At 39.9% G+C, this 17,146-nt stretch overlaps 1 protein-coding gene across 3 annotated transcripts; it reads right to left on the bottom strand.

The window, feature by feature from the left end:
- Positions 1–3,873: 3,873 nt before the first annotated feature.
- LOC147894114 (laccase-4-like) lies at positions 3,874–7,501 on the bottom strand. 3 transcript variants are annotated; one of them, XM_087385445.1, is made up of 8 exons: positions 7,026–7,501; positions 6,762–6,911; positions 6,472–6,623; positions 6,040–6,287; positions 5,732–5,860; positions 5,045–5,637; positions 4,523–4,883; positions 3,874–4,381 (listed from the first exon to the last, which is right to left on the bottom strand). In XM_087385445.1, exons 2-8 carry the CDS (start codon positions 6,861–6,863, stop codon positions 4,251–4,253), a joined length of 1,716 nt encoding a protein of 571 aa, XP_087241571.1. In that variant the 5' UTR covers positions 6,864–6,911; positions 7,026–7,501; the 3' UTR covers positions 3,874–4,250. The 3 variants fall into 3 exon arrangements, with proteins under 3 accessions (XP_087241571.1, XP_087241573.1, XP_087241572.1); XM_087385447.1 differs by having other exon boundaries at positions 7,080–7,501; XM_087385446.1 differs by having other exon boundaries at positions 7,084–7,501.
- Between the last annotated feature and the right edge of the window lie 9,645 nt (positions 7,502–17,146).

The raw sequence follows: 17,146 nt of genomic DNA, 5'->3' as shown, positions 1-17,146 counted from the left end.
TCTTCAAATAGGCTCCCTTCAACGACTACTTCTCCATCAAAGAGCAATAGCACAGAGCAATAGCACACCGCTCCAAGCCGTGCGTGCATCTTGGTCAAGAATCTGTGTCAACCCTGTATTATCAAAGTTGTCATTCTCGAAATACCAAAACATGACGCTGTAGATCTGAGACTCTAAGGCATAACTAGCATGCACCTTCCGAATAAACATGGAGTTAGGCTCCATTTCCATTAGTGTCTTCACTAGAGTGTAGCCAAACAGCACCATTTGCTGCATGTACACTCGGCAGAATATGTTAATCTCTTGGCGACACTAAAGCAGAGCTGATTTGAACAGCAAGAAAGTAGCAGACACGAGGTCGGGGTCGTCCAACTGCATGCAAAGATCCACCGGTGGTGACTCCGTTCTTGCTGGACTGTCGTGAGTGTTGTCCTGATCACATTGAGAACTTGCGGTTCTTAAAAGTTCACCAAGAAGACTTACACTGGAACTCCGATGAGCGGCTCCATGTACACAACCTCTCGTGTCCACGTCCGGCCCCTACGACTACAACGGCCAGTCTCCCAACTCCAAAGTGAGCACTGCCTCCATCAAAGACGGCCTTACAAGCTCCAATCAGCAACCATAGTCTCCCAGTGGCTAAGGAAGCTAGCTCCCAGCCAATGACTAGCTCCAGCCGGTTGCACGATGAACGATGCCGCCCGTTGAAATGACCTTCACTCCATGGCTTCTCTCAAGGAGTTCCCAGCGCTCCTCACAGCTCTCACAGCACCAGCAAACTCCGAAAAAGCCAGTGGCTCTTGCATCCTCACCAGAGCATCGTTGCCATCATGCCTTCACCATCACACTCCAGGTCTCAGAGATAGTATACATTGCTTAAGGTTTCCCACAAAATGCCACGTGGCAGATAAGAAATGACTAGGGTTATTGAAAGCAGCCAATGTTAGTTTATGGTTAGGTTGAATTACATGGTTTAGGTGGACCATGATAAAGTTAAAGTAACCTTGGGTTAACTTGTTTGGGTTTAAAAATTGCCACATGGCACAGTGCCACCTAAGCACAGAGCCCTGCTAAGCACAGTATGGAATTCAACATGTGAATCCCTGTGCCACATCATCAAAGACCCTCTTGTTCACAGAAACTTCGACAAGCCGTAACTTGCAATCCAGGAAGACTTTGCACATGCTCCAAAAAGAAAAAGTGATCATCTTTTTGAGCTCTACACGCTTGTCAGATCAAAATCATTGTATGCAATTAGACACTACCAATATTGAAAGAAATCTATTGGTAAGACCTTTGCAACAAATGGAAAAGCGACGCATGAATGCAAAAAGCATGCCAAAAGCACAAGTGCATGAGATGACCATAGCAAAAAGCATGGCATCCACACATAAAGCATTAAGGCACATGGAAGAACAAAGCATCATGCATGAGGCTACACCAAGCAAAGAAGACAATGACATCATCATCAAGCCATGAGCCAGAAGGTGACATCAATGGAATGTATTGAGAAACCAAAACCTTGCCAACCTTGTCTATATTTTGTAATCAAACCTGACCACCTGAGAGTAGCTATGAAAGCACCCGGGGGAGGTATTGACATGTAGAAACCACACTTGACCACCTTAAGTAGCAATGCATGCACTAAGGGGAGGTGACGGAATGTAACTCACATCTGACCACCTTGCAGTAGCCAAAGGATTATGGCACCAAGGGGAGGTGTTGAGAGTTGTGGTTCCATGAGCACATGTAGAGCAAAGGTATGAGTAAAGGGAAAGCTGCCACATGGCATGGAGGAGATATCCCACATGTGAGCAAGCAAATGGATGTAAGTACCCTCACCTATAAAAGGGAGGTTCATTTGAAGTAATATCAATCAAGCACTTTGCACTATCTCAAGATTCTCTTTATGAGTCCAAGCTAATCTATCTTGGAACCTTATTGACTTGAGCTACATGTCATGAGCACTCTCTTCATCATGTCTCCACATAGGTTCCATCCACCTTAGAGTGCTCCATAGATCCTGAGGCACACATGTTTTGTCATGGTTGAGCCAATTGAAATAATGAGGTGACTGATTTTAATTCCATTTTTCACTCATTGAAAACAAGTTTAATAAGTCTAAATTGATCTATTTTAAATTGGAGCATCCCAACCAAGCCAATTGAAATAATGAGGTGACTGATTTTAATTCCATTTTTCACTCATTGAAAAAGAGTTTAATAAGTTTAAATTGATCTATTTTAAATTGGAGCGTCCCTGCAAACAATTAATCTACTTAATTGGTCCATGGACTAAGATATGCCCCCTACAACACTCCCAAAAATAACATCTATCTCCAAGATTTTTTTAAAAATGACATCTGTTGATTAAATAGTAAGTAGTGAGAGTTGCAAGGTTGAGGACTAATACATTGATTGTTTGTATTTTGTCCTCATTGGCTTCTATATGCAAAATTTGTGTCTTCACATGATATAAACTATGCATGTGGCATATACAATTTTTGGGAGTACATAGTGTTGCATGTAGACTCAAGAATTTAGGTAGTATTGTATGCTTTCCATATGGAGAACCACTCTATAAAAACTTTTATACCAACTTGATGTGACTTTAAACAATTGCAACATGATATCAATTTTTTTAAAAACATACTCGTACATTTGTGACATAGACTTTAATGTTTGTAAGGCATACTTTGAGAAGAGTATTTCCTTTACATTTTATGGATTCCATGGTACCTATTCTATAAGCTACTTGGATGAGATATGGCAATTATATTAGTCATACCTTCCGATAAGAAGTGTTTGTCAATTATCTGTCTATGTACCTTAAAAGTTTTCCAAGTGGTACTCAACTTTGAATGATAGCTAAGACTTCAGCTTGTCTACTATTGATAAAGATTTTTGATAATTTGGTGTAAAAAACGATAAATTTGTATGTTTTGAGATGCAAAGGCCAACTAACATAGAATTGCCTTTATTTCCAAGTTACCTTATTAATCCATGCGTAAGGGCACGTGTATTCAAATGAAAGATTAAAGTATAGACATGAGTAAACACCAAACTATGGGCCTTATGTCATGGAAGGGAAATATTTAAGAAATAGCTATTTCTATTATGCTATGCCAATGTACCATGGAAAATAGAGGGAAAATACACGGGAAATAGGGTGGGACCATGGGAAATAGCACTCCATGCTCTAGACCTCAAGGTGTTGCTTCCCATGCTCTTGAGGACCATTGATGTGACATTTCCTTTATAGCATTTCTCATTTTTCCTTGGATCCTTATGTCATGCACCATTCGAAAAACATCCAAAATAGCCATCCTTATTTCCCTCCCTTTCTCCCCTCCATGACATAAGCCCCAAGTATGAGTGAACGATGGATGTAACTATGACTCTCTTAAGGTAGCCAAATGCCTCATCATCTAATTAGTGATGCACATGAATGGATTAATGAGATGCCCATTATTCCTATCTACTATCTAACGAAACCACATCTAATTAGTGATGCACATGAATGGATTAATGAGATGCCCATTATCCATATCTACTTTCTAGCGAAACCACATCTAATTAGTGATGCACATGAATGGATAAATGAGATGCCCATAATCCCTATCTACTATGTAGCAAAACCATAGCCAAGGAAAGAGGCTTGGAGGAATGAGGAAGAAAGAATACCCCTTGAGATCAACTCAGTGTGACTTTGTGAAATGAGTTGAGGTGTAGAATAAGTGGAATGACTTGAAAGGTGTGCAATAAGTGGGAGGCTCAGCCCGAAGTGAATATCTAAACCTTAGCTCTATGCATTTCTTTTGAAGTACTACTACTTTTAACGTTATTTTACTTAGTCTATGAGGTGGAGGCCAGCTATGCCCATGCTTCATGCCTTATTAAGTACAAGAGGCCAATATTGACCGTACTAGCAATCTGATCATAGGTTGTGAATGTTGAATTGATTGCACTTCTGATCAAATAATCCAATCTTAATGTAAATTCTTCACTCTCAATTGAAAAACACACAAACTGGAAGCCATCCAGTTTCATCAAAGTCCAATACTTGAATCCGACGTAGTCCTTCTCAACAAAAACCGAGGCACGCAAACGCCTGCTGTTCGATCGACAAAAACTGGACGATCGATGGACTCCTCGATGAGCAGCGACGCTCAGCCCATCGCCCTTGCCATTTTTCTCTTATTCACCACAGGTGTGGTTCGCTTGTAAGATGATCAGAGATGAGATTGAGCTTCAGCAAGGAGGTAGATCAGCCGGCGGTGGTGGCAGGGTCTGCGAAGCTCCAACGCCGTTCAATGTAATGAAGGCCATGTCCATACCCCAAGACTGGTGTATGTCAAAATGGCAATGCACGAACCATACACCTGCTCCAAAGGCAATACATAATCATCAGGCAGCTGCAAGAGCGTGGAAGCTTCTTGTTAGCGAAATGTATGCAGCAAGCAGCTTATGCATTCATGGAAGAGTGACACGCTTATGCATGCATGGAAGAGTGAGGTGAATACCTGGATTAACCGCTCGAAAGCGGACAGCAGCCCAGCCCCCAGGTGGCACAGCGATTGTGTTCCTTGAGGGAGGATTCACAAGGTTGAAATTAGCAGGATCCGTGCTCGGATTAAAGGTGCCATTTCCAGTTCCAACAACGTAGAAACTTTGGCCATGGAGATGAATGGGATGTGATTCGAAGAATAGTGTTGCTGTATCCTGATAGGTTATTTGCACGGTCGAGTTGAAGGCAATGACCCTCACCCTTGTACCCGGCAGGGCTGCTTTGTCGGTAGGATTTATCGCTGTGTAATTGTACTGAAACAGCGGAACATCCGGAAAGTCTGAGGTATAAACTCCGTTTATATGATCGTAATACGCCTGCAACAAAGTAACCATCGTCAGTGAAAAAATCATCGTTCAACCCTCATAGTTTTTTCTGCATTGAGGATAATCTCAGACCACCTAGCTACGCCCTCCCCCAACCTGAGCAATCTATAGCAGATTCTGCGTTTGTTTGACCGGAAATGTCTACACGTTACCTGAATCAACGAGACGTTTGGTGTAACAAAGGTGATGTTGTTGATGGTTGATCGGAAGATCGTGTTGTTGGGACCTTGGCATGTTCGTCCTGCAGGGCAGGGTTGCAAGGCATAACCAACAGTGTGGAGGAGATCCACGTCCACTTTTTTCGGAACGTCGTAGTAGTAATAGCCTTGTGAGAAGTTCTTGCCTCTCAGGCTCTTGGTAAAATTCGCTTGGAACACGGTATCATTGAATATCGGAAAATTGGGCAGGGTCAATTGGGAAGACGAAACATCCGCTCCTTGATAGCGTAGTATGGCAGTTGTTGGTGTCTGAGGGAAAGGAACTAAACTTATATTCGGAACGGAATAGACGGAAGCTGCAATATAGTATTCTCCGACGGATTGGTTTGTCGTCAACAGAACATTTGTTGTCTGCCCGGGAGCTATAAGGATGACATCCCGAGTTAGGGGTTCTGTATACTCTGCATCCACCTCTACGACCGTGATATTGTGATTTGCTACAGCGAAGAACATCTGGAAATTAACTGCAGCGTTGATGATGCGCAAAAGATATGTTTTTCCTTGCGTCACATTGTATACCACTGTCCCTGTTAGCAGATCAAGCCAGTCAGAACGTCAAATGCTTGAAAGTTTAATCCCGATCTACAAAGTTGAAATCCTCCAGATTATGCGTATCGTTACCGTCTGCCGAACAATTGTACAGATCGCCTGGTTGTCCGTTGATTGTTATAGCGTCGGATATGTTATAAGCTCCGCCTGTAGCTAGTGCTTGATTTATGATGTCTTGCACATTTGCATTCCACCACTCACCTGCAACGAAGCCGACGACAGATTTTAGAGGCCATAACCGGCAAGAAGAGCTAATTACGGCCGTTCTGAAGGTAAACGCATTTTACATTGTTAGAAGTTCGGAAAATAACACAAAAGAGGCAACTCATATAACTGATCGTCTGAAGTTTCTCTCGATCTTGCTCATAACAATTCCTCACCTAAAAGGATCGGTGCCAGCTCTTGATGAGGTTTGGCGAATGGATACGGTGTTTTGTTCTTTGGGAGTATAATGAAGGCTCCATACGCCGTAGCTCTCAGCCAGCTGTAATGCGCGTGCCAGAAGAGTGTACCTCTCTGCCCGATCACTTGGAACTTATGAACGAACGATCGATTCGTTTGTATGGGACACTGCGTAATGTAGGCAGGTCCGTCAGCCCAAGCGGACAGTAGCTGGCGGACGCCATGCCTGGATGGACGGAAATTTAGCAGGGTGAGTTGCACATTCACAGAAAAGACTTGGAAATCATTATGTTTAATTTGCACCCAGCGCTTCTTATTGCTGATTTCGTTGCAATATACGTGCGATGAAGTTCTGGCGTGAGAGATCGCCACTCCATCATCAACATTGGTGTAGAGATCTAGGAAATTACCAGTGAATGGTTGCGTTGTAGGAGACCAGATTGGTGACGTTTACGACCACCTTATCACCTTCCCTCACGTAGTTCGTCGGCCCTGGGAATTGGCCGTTCACCGATACGAGAGACTTAGTGTGACAAAGGCGGGTGACACTGGCGTATTGGATCTGTGGACAAATTCGTGCACAACGTTAGTTCAAGTAGTTAGTGCAAGCTTGGAGTATCTCTGCAAGTCTAACAAGTTCAAGTGACTACGGCAGGCATAGCTCAAAGGTGTGCAAGAGTACTGTGCTAGTAAAGCATACCGTAAAGTTGAAATATCGAGTCCTGGCGGTGGCGAAGCCAGAGAAGGAGAGGACTGCGAGGCAGAAGGAGAGGGTGAGCAGAAGGGTGCTCTGGGTTGCCATGGCGATGAGATTCTGGAGCTTGGGAGCTAGCAATGACTCACGGATGACCTATTGTACAGAAAATTAAGTAACCTAAGAAGCAGCTGATGAGATCAAACTTGTCACAAATGCGCTTCCATTCAAAACTATTACAACAATGGCTGAACTCTGATTCAAGCGTACGATTTGATTCAATTGCAAGGTAGCAGCTGCAAACTAGGATAGGATTGAAGTTACGAACACTCTTCAGTACAGATACTAAGCTTTCATTGCAAGGGTGGGGGGTAAAGCTCCGATGGAGGGCAGCTACAAAAACTTCGCAACTTTGGGTTTCTACAACAACTCAGGGAGCTAAGATTGGAAATAGCGAGGACAGCTGATGAGCTACGCAGAGTCGATACAAGCGAACAAGAAGCATGCACCAAGTGTGGCTAACAATGATTCAAGCTATAAGCAAGCAACTAAGTGGACAGCTTAATCATTGTTGAAGCTAACAAGGAATAATGATGCTCTGTGGCTAGCTAGAGCTTCAACAATGATGCTTTTGTGGCGAGCTAGAGCGTCAACAATGATTCATTCAAGCCATTAAGCAAGTATTTGAAGCTAACAACTAAGACTGAGTCATCTTGAACTCTACTATGGATGGCCTTCCCTCTTGTATCAAGTATCTGGTCTTTTCGAGTCTCATCGACACTTTGGTCTTTCCAAGACTTTTATAAACTTTCTTTCTTTCTTTCAGCTGTACCCGAAAAAGTTGAGATAGCTTGAGAACACGCGCTTGCTTGTGCATGCGGTCCACTGCAGCAAAATCAGCAATGGGATTTTGACACCCCCACCGATTTTGAATTTCTTAAACACGCCACCCCCCAGTTGTTGGAACAAATCTACAATATCTTATAGACTCTTTCAACGGCGCGTTCTTCCCAATATCTTTTACTTTTGCTTTTTTTTTTTCACTTATTCGCTCCGTCTTTAAAACAGAAAAGCCTTGTACGCCTTTCAAAAGGCATAGCTCTACATTGAAGAGGTTAAAAACTAATCTGCCCCCCTTTGCAAAAGTGCAAAATTTGATTAATTAGCTATGATTGCTTCTATATGTTTCCGAAAATTAGACATATCATTAGTGAAGCAAAAGTCCCATTTCTGCATTCTCGTGTATACTGATTTGATAGGTTCTAAGAAGGCTTTCTTAGGAAATCTTGCTCAAAGAATGTAACCAATGTCAAAACCCACCCCTTCAAAAGATCATCTCCACATGATAGTGGTATAAGGTTTTTCTTGTCCCCCATTGGATGAGTTAATCAAGGAGGTTTGTCTCCTTTGTCTTACCTAGTTCCTAGTGAGCTATGTTATCTATAGCTATTCATGAAATCATTCATCATGTAAGTGTTAAATAGTACCTTATCACCTAGTCCCTAGTGAGCTATGTTATCTATAGCTATTCATGAAATCATTCATCATGTAAGTGTTAAATAGTACCTTATTAGGTCTTATTTCCATCCTTAAGGTTTGTAAATGATAAACATAGCAATGGAAAAAGAAGGGGCATAATGCAACTAGCTGCACAAACTTAACTTCAAAGTGATTTTTAACACACTCTGAATTCATGGCTAAGGAGATAAAAACATGGGGTACTAAGCAATCTTTGAAGGACATGAGGTCTCTAGAAGTGATCATGGATGAGTTTTTAAAATTATTGCACAAAGAATGTGGTATTGTGCTTATTTTGGTGGAAGCGTGGTAGTTCTCCACTTTTGTCACGTATTGTATGTGAATTACAACTTATTGTACATCAAAAACAATGATGGACACCCTTTGCATATTAGTAATATAGCTAAATAATAGTTATGCTTAAAGCATTAGTTATGTACACCACTCCAAAAACATCACATGGGTTATCTTTATGCTTCCAAAAAACTGTTCATAATAACTTGAAAAGGTTACTATTTTGAGATTATGTTTAAATCGACTTTTCATTTCCCACCACTTTAAATGCATCAATATTGATCCTTCTAATGTCCACCTTTGTAAAATGCATCAAAATGTTATCTTTGTGCTTCTCTCGTACTTCTAGCAACCTAAAGCGTAACTATTTAGCAAGGAAAAAATTATGCACAAGGTCACAAAACAAAAAGTTCAATAGTAGCATAAAGATGATCACTTTGAATATGGTGAAGGTTGAGCACAGGACTATTATGCTATATATGTCTATGATATTCTTTGAGTAAGTAGGGGACTTTTTACAACATTGTAAGTATATTTAAGGTATACTATAGATGAAATTTGCATGGGGTCCTCATTTGAATATTTATATGTGTAGCACCTAGATGTAGGATGCTAAATGCATAAATAAAATAGCAAATACCCCCCCCCCTTGCCCTTCTTCTTCTCTCTCTCTCTCTCTCTCTCTCTCTCAAAAAGAAAAGAGAAAAAAGTTACAAGAAAAAAGGGAGAAAAGGAAAAAGAAACATGAAAGAGTCTTTGCAACTTTTTATTTAAATGATTGATCTAACCTAAAATTATGTTGCAAAAAATTGATATGGAATCGTATTAATCATTAATCACAAGATCTTTTGTCTAGTATAGTCATTTATCTAGGCATTTCTATGCATAGTTAAAAAGGACAAGCTTGGGAAACACACATCTTGTGATTGATGTTAGAATCAAAGCATTGTTGTTTAAAATGCCTCTAAAAAAGGTTTGCAAAAATGGATGCAATAGTTGGTGGATGTCTTTGAGTCGAGGTAAATATATGTGTTTTCAAATGTTTCACTCGAATTGCCAATTTATTAATTTATTTTAGATATTTATAGGAGTCAACCTGAAGAGTCAAAGAAATTTATGTGGGACCAGTTACAACCATGCTACACTTTTTGTAGAAATGCAAGAGCTCCTAAAGCGAAGGCATAATGATGTTGTCTATTGTTAACCATGCTACACTTTTTGTAGAGATGCAAAAGCTCTTAAAGCATAGGCATAATGATGTTGTATACTCTTACTAGTTAGATTTGAATTTTCTTTGACCACTGCACTTGTTCAACAAGCGTGTTACTTTCGCATTAAAATAGCAACAAGAGAGCTACTTTAGCATTAGGGATATTTTAAAGCCAATGCGTTGGTCTCAAGAGTTCTTGTTATAGCTAGTTTGGTGCAAAGAAGTACATCAACCATTTTATCTAGTAAGAATTTGTGTGCATTGTTGCATAAAGCAAAAATTCTAAAGTTGAATGGTGTCTTGAGGGCCCCCAGTTTGCGAACCAACATAGGAGATAATTGTGGGAATAGTTCTAACTAACCATCTGGAGGGCTGGTAAATATGCCAACCTTGTATTTAAGTAGCACCCCAACCATGGCAATGGTTGGAATGCACTTTTAACACTTTTTGATCAGTTTTTGGGACACCTTTTAGAGCAATTTTGAGCCTATTGAAGCATGCTCATGATCACACAGAGCTCGGGGGGGTCACTCATCATATGTAACCCTATCACGTGAGTTCAACAAAAGGATATTTTTTATTCCTAAAATTTACAGAAATAAATATACATAAGGGACTATTTAAAATAGTTTTGGAAAAAATTTACAGATTTGTATAGAAAAGGGGTACATTTTATTTATGAAAAAATTTACAGATAAGGGATTTTGAATATAGGCCTTGAACGCACGTGATATAGAGGGTTTATACATAGTGAACCCCCCGAGACACAGAGACAAACACAATGCAAAAAAATAAGATTGCACAAAGAAAATCAAATTTTATATAAAAAAACTAAACAATTATGTGCATTCAAGGGTATACTAGAGATCCCTTAGCACCCCAACAATAGCATACTATGCTACAAGATCACAGTCTACTGTAAATTACAATAGTCTAAGCATATTTACCATTTGCCATCCTCGGGCCCAGTATACTATAAAGTTTTTATTACAACAATCCAAGAAGATTCACCATTTGGCATGTTTTAAGAGAATATAAGAAAGGAAAACGTGTTTGTATTATTACAAAATTTTGTAGCATTGTGCCAAGTCTACTACATAATTTTTATTACAACAGTCTAAGTAGATTCACTATTTGGCATGTGTTGAGAGAATATAAAAAATGAGAAACATTTTTGTTTTGTTACAATTTTTGTAAATATTACAAAATTTTGGCAGCCTTGGGTCTTATGTACAATTGGACATTTGCATCCTGAGATGTAGCCTTGAGCCCTATATACAAAATTTTAACCATTTGCATCCCTCAATGCATCTTGAATGAGGTCATATATAAAACAAGGCACCTCCATTTTGAAAGGAATACTACCCTACCTTGCAAGCCTTTGAATGAGGTCAAACATAAACAAGGCCACGAGTGGAGCTCCACTTAGAAGGAAATAATTGTTGCCCTACCATGCTAGCCTTTGAAGTAGGTTGGACATAAATAGAATAGGGATGCTAGTGAGCATAAGGGAATATATGAGCAAACACTTCCAAATGCTAACTATCATAAGGGGAAAAATGAGCAAACATTTCTAAACAAAATGTGAGCTCTTGGCATCAACATCTAAATGGGATCCATAGAAAAGAACTAAATGCAGTCCGTTTGTGTTTATTTTTTAAGTCCTCGATCTTGTGAACAATTGGGAACTGTTGTTGAAAACAAAGCCTAATTTACACCATATATGGTATTAAAATATTGGAGCAATGCAATGCAACCACCTTGCAGGAAGAAGATGGAATAGAGATGGTGGTGGTATAAGGAATGTTGGTAATAGTAGGTGTGGATGCAAGAGCAAACATGGTAAATAGGGAAGTAGTCTAGAGAAATAGGTGATGAGAAGTGGAGAAATAGAATTTTGTATCCAGCAACCATGGAAGCCAACAAGAAGTGGGAAATAGCAATGGAGAAATAGTGTTAGTGGAGAGATAGAGTTATTATCTCGATGAGAAGCGGGAAATAGTGATGGAAAAATACCGTTAGTGGGAGGTTAGTGGAGAGATAAAGTTCTACATGGTAAACAAGAAAGCAAATAGGGGAGATGATGAGCACTGGAGAAATGACATTACCTCATTACATGCTACCTTTAAATGCATGAAGACAAGGGTTCTCTTATATGACTGCATCTAAGAATATGGCATGTCCAAAAAATCATCAATGGCCTTAAAACAATTAAACTGGCCTTTGAATTAGTCACATGCTAGTCCATTGGCATGTCCATTTAATCATGAGTTGTCTTTAATCAATCAACCAATTAATGCCAGCTCGGTGGTTGTCATAGCTACTCACTCTACTTACACTACATGCAAGCACGGTATTGCATGCAAGCCCAGTGGTTGTCATCATGATTGGTAATGGCTTACTCTACTTAGTCTACGAGCCTTGTGGTGCTTGCATGCCATAGCAAGCCTAGTGGTTGTCATAGTTTCTTACTCTATTTACTTTGCATGCAAGCCCAGTGGTTGTCATTGTGATTTCAATTTTGAATCATCATTAATTGTGATTCATTACATTCTTAAATTTATTCTACCCTTGCACACTCCCCCTTTCGTCTAATGCATGCATGCAAGCTTGGTGGTATATTTTACTTAAATGGAGGCCACCCTTGCAGAATCCCTTATATTTTACTTAAATTGATGCCACCCTTGTAGAATACCTTGCAATTAGCCATATTACTTGGGCCTAGCACACTCCCTTGCCCTTACCCTCCATAGATGTGTGGTACCTTTGAAAGTGTGACACGAAGCCAAGGAGTCAATGTTTTTGCGATCACCTATGGCACAAATGCCACATGTGCAAATGCATCCTGCTCCATGGAGCCCAGATGTAAGAGACCGCATGTGGTTCAACGCATCCTTTAGAAAGATAATTTGCACATGGTACCCACAGTAGCATTTGTATCTATCCCCCAAGCTCCGTACAAAAAAAGGCTCGGTGGTTGGAACATCATGCAATTGTGGTTGGGTCAGCTCAAACACCAATTATGTGATTATCCTGAACCAGTGTGGTTGAACAGAAAGTAACAGTAATATATTTTACAACAAAACAACAATATATTGTTATTTTACTAAACCAGCTTGGTGGTTGGAACATCATGCAACTATGGTTGGTTCAACTCAAACACCAGTGTGGTTGAACAGACATTAGTTTTTTACCAACTCGATGGTTGAAATTACTATGTTTCTTAGTACTTAAATTTAATTTCCACATACTATATTTTATTTTTGCATATACGGTATTTTGTTTGTGTTGCAAAAAGGGGGCCTACACATTGGGTCAGCAGACGGATTGTATCTCAATTTTATGGATCAAAATCCTAACATTTCAATTGGGCAGAGGGGCTATGAGCATTGGAAGCCTTGGTACATTAGGAAACTCAAAGACAAGAATATTTGTTGTTGCCAATTTGCCATACACAGATAGGCTTTGACCTGTGCAGGCAAGCTATGAATGACTTGAGATTTGGTCATATTGGAGCATTGCTCCATGGGCATTGATGCCCATGTCTCCTCAATGAATGTGGTCTATAGACCACCTGAATCCTCATCATGTGTCGCAAGAAAGGCCACCTAGATCCTCATCATATGTCCCAAAATACCACATTACTTGTTTTTGTAAATCCCAAATGATAGATTAACCCCACGCTTGTTTTTAGTGTATGCGAAACAACCATGGTGCTTGTTTTTAGTTGTCTAATGGGACATCATGGGATCCAATGAAATATTAGAAAATGCATTTGTTTATGGTGTCCCCTTTAGGCTGGTTCTCTTTAACTATTGTCGAATTTCAACCATCGGGCTATGACCACAAATCCATGGGTGACCGTAAATCCTAAACGAATGAATTGCATGCCATTGACCTTGTAATAATAGAAGCAAACCACCGCACTGATGGAAATTAATATCCTAGTGTGCAACCAACCAGTGCATTGGCGAACACTTATCCTATACTATCGCCTTCCTATCCTAAAACGAATCATATTGTTGTAAAGTGCTATACTAAAACAGTGCCTTTAGGCTATTTCTCTTTATCTATTATCAAAATTTAGCCACCACCACAAATCCTAAATGAATTGCAAGCTATAAAATCGTACTATATTATTGGAAAATGTCCATCAAATGATAAAGTCCAACTCAAGGAGACATTTTCAAATTATAAAGTCCAACTGAGTGAAGCAGTCATAAGAAAATAAAACCTTCGAATTCAACTAAATGCAACATTTTCAAATTATAAAGTCCAGCTGAGTGAAGCAGTCATATCCAAGGATGGATAAATGGCAAATTATTACTTTATATAACTGAAGTTATATACAAAAGCCAAATGTATTGTCAGTCCCTAAAGTTATATACCCGGGTAATATACAACCAAGTTTTTACTCTTCTACATTTCGAAAAGAGACCAACATCGTATCTAAGGATGGATAAATACAAAGACAATTTACAACTTTTTTTTTTCAAAGAAGACAATTTACTAATTAACTTAAGCTCTATTGAAAAGACGATTGTATTAGAGGGGTGGTCAGCCTCTAAAAAAGTCCTGGGTAATATATATCCAAGATTCCAAGAGATCAAGTCCAAGGTCTTTCAAGGACTTTATATTTACACAAGGATTCCAAGACAAGGGCTTGACACTTCGCATAATAGGAGCCTTCAGCAACATACTTTGCAAACTGTGGGTTCTTATAGTATTGAAGGCCTTCCCACAATTTGTCCTACAATATGACCATCTTGTGAATGACACTCTTGGTAACTCTATGTTCCTCCTCTAAGTGATCAATCTCATCTACAACAATCTTGGGTTATTAAGGGACCCCTTGTGAAATGGCTTCATCAAAGCTCAGGACAAGCGGCAAGAAAAATGTCATTGCCTCTATTGCTTTCCATCTCTATCCCTCCTTTGTTCCTTCACTCAAGACCTGTGAGTTTTTTAACTAGTTTGCTCTCTTGCTATCCAAGCTGTAATTGTTCACATATTATAATCTATCAAATCAAGCTATCTTGACATGCTCAATGATGTAATCCAATGAGATCTTTGCCATCTTTGAAGACCCATGTACCGATAGATTCTCCACACATTACATTGATGGGTACTCAGGGGGGTCACTATATATAAACCCTCTATACCACGTGCATTCAAGGCCTATTTCTAAAATCCCTTATCTGTAATTTTTTTATTAATAAAATGTACCCCTTTTCTATACAAATCTGTAAATTTTTTCCAAAACTATTTTAAATAGTCCCTTATGTATATTTATTTTTGTAAATTTTAGAAATAAAAAATATCCTTCTGTTAAACTCATGTGATAGGGTTACATATGATGAGTGACCCCCCTGAGGATGAGTATGATAGGTCAGTCATATGATAGTTAAGGCTAGAGGAGGTAGGCATTGGCAACAAAATGCATTTTTGTTGATTTAGGATTAACTGCAACCCCCACAAAATATAATCTTTAGTAAATTCCAAATAACCATCGTGCTTGTTTTAGTAAATCCCAATCAATAAATGCCAAACAAGGAAAAATGTAAATCCCAAATAATATACTAATCCCAAACAACCACCGAGCTTGTTTTAGTGACAATGACTATGCCTGAGGGACCATCTAATTCATAGGTTCATATTAGCATTCAATCGGAATCAAACTATAATAACAATGATAGTGCATGAGGGACCATCTAATTCACAAGCTCAGATAAGCATTGAGCCAAAATTAGACTGTAATAACAATGTCTTTGCATGGGGGACCATCTAGTTCATAAGCTTAGGTTAGCATTTAGTCAGTTCATCATGCCATAATAGCAATAGTTTAGAATGTCAAGAACTATTTTTATTACATCTTGATAAACCGAATCAATGCTAATTTGATGTCCTATTTTGATCTTCCCTTTCTTCAGTTGACTATAATAACAATGACTTTGCATGAGGGGCCATCTAGTTCACAGGCCTAGATTAGCATTGAGTCAAAATCAGACTATAAATAACAATGACTTTTCATGAGGGACCATCTAATTCACACGCTCAGATTAGCATTAAGCTGGAGATAGACTATAAGAACATATCAGATTGTTAGAATTTTTTGACGACCGAGAAATTCTCCCATGGCAACCATCTAATCGCACGTCATGGCTAGACAATGATGTATATGATTGCCTATGCTAGGCTACCAGCAAGCTAGGTGTATGTGCCACTGCTCCTCTCCCCTCATTCCATTGAATTATTGTGATCCTGGCTTTAAAATCCTCCCATGGCAACCATCTAATCGCACGTCATGGCTGGACGATGATGTAAATGACCGCCTAGGCTAGGCTAGGGTACGAGCAAGCTAGGTGCATGTGCCACCACTCCTCCCTCCTCATCCCATTGAATTATCATGATCTTGGCTCTGATGATGGAGAAATTCTTGCATGGCAACCATCTAATCACACATCATGACTAGACAAAGATGCAGATGATTGCCTATGCTAGGCTAGGCTACCAGCAAAATCCAATGCATGGATTGTGTGCTCTTAGCAGTGATAGGCACCTAGAGTCACACAAACTGACATAAGAAACAAAGGGGAAATGAGTGGGAGGGCAACAAGTCTAGCTACATAGAGGCCTTAAGGAAAAAAAAACAATTCACTGCACCTAGGAAAATCCCTCTCCTACCCCCTTCCACACTCTCCAAGCCCCCTTCCACCCCTATGATGAATCTTCTGCTGTATCCTCGATGCCCCTTCATAATGTTGCCCAAGTCATGAGATACATTGTTTTCCTTGGCTCTCCATCCTGCAACACTCCACTAGCCATAACCATGACCAAGGGAGTTGCAGGATGGGGAGCCAAGGGAAATGGGTCATCGTTGTTCCATCAAGCATTGGCAAAGAACTCAACTTCGTGATGAGACTCTTGAAATTGAGCACAACCTTCGGCACTAGGAAAGTAGAACTCAACTTAGCTGTAAAACACTGAGAGCATGTGTTAGTGTGCTGGAGCTCACCACTAGATTGAGTTCCTTGTCCACTACTGAATGTTGTGCTTGATTGAGTTCACCGCTAGGTTTTCTCTCTACTAGTGCCTTGAAAGAAGTTTCTATGAAGAAGTCAGTTCCTTGAAAGACTTTAAAGGTTGGCTGATCAGATAGTAGAGGAGTTCTCTGACTATTTTAGGGATGAGTTGCCTTATGGGTTACCTCCAGAGCAACCTCATGACCAAGGGATTTGCAGGTTGGGAAGCCAAAGGAAATGGGTCGTCGTTGTTTTGTCAGGCACTCGAAGAGAACTCAACTTGGGGATGAGCCTCTCATAATTGAGCACAACCTTCGGCACTAGGGAAGGAGAGATTAGTTTGGTGA

The sequence above is a fragment of the Dipteris shenzhenensis genome, chromosome 14 (assembly GCF_047967505.1).
Source record: "Dipteris shenzhenensis isolate YYH24624 ecotype China chromosome 14, Dip_SZ_1.0, whole genome shotgun sequence".
NCBI lineage: Eukaryota > Viridiplantae > Streptophyta > Polypodiopsida > Gleicheniales > Dipteridaceae > Dipteris > Dipteris shenzhenensis.
This window is presented reverse-complemented; position numbering and strand designations above follow the sequence as displayed.

Excerpts from the sequence above, each read along its gene's own strand:
- LOC147894114 (XM_087385445.1), bottom strand. The coding sequence starts at position 6,863 with ATGGCAACCCAGAGCACCCTTCTGCTCACCCTCTCCTTCTGCCTCGCA. Across the intron at positions 5,861-6,039 it reads GCTGGCACCGATCCTTTTAG|GTGAGTGGTGGAATGCAAAT; the intron begins GTGAGGAATTGT and ends GCTTCGTTGCAG. Across the intron at positions 5,638-5,731 it reads GTACAATTGTTCGGCAGACG|GGACAGTGGTATACAATGTG; the intron begins GTAACGATACGC and ends ATCTGCTAACAG.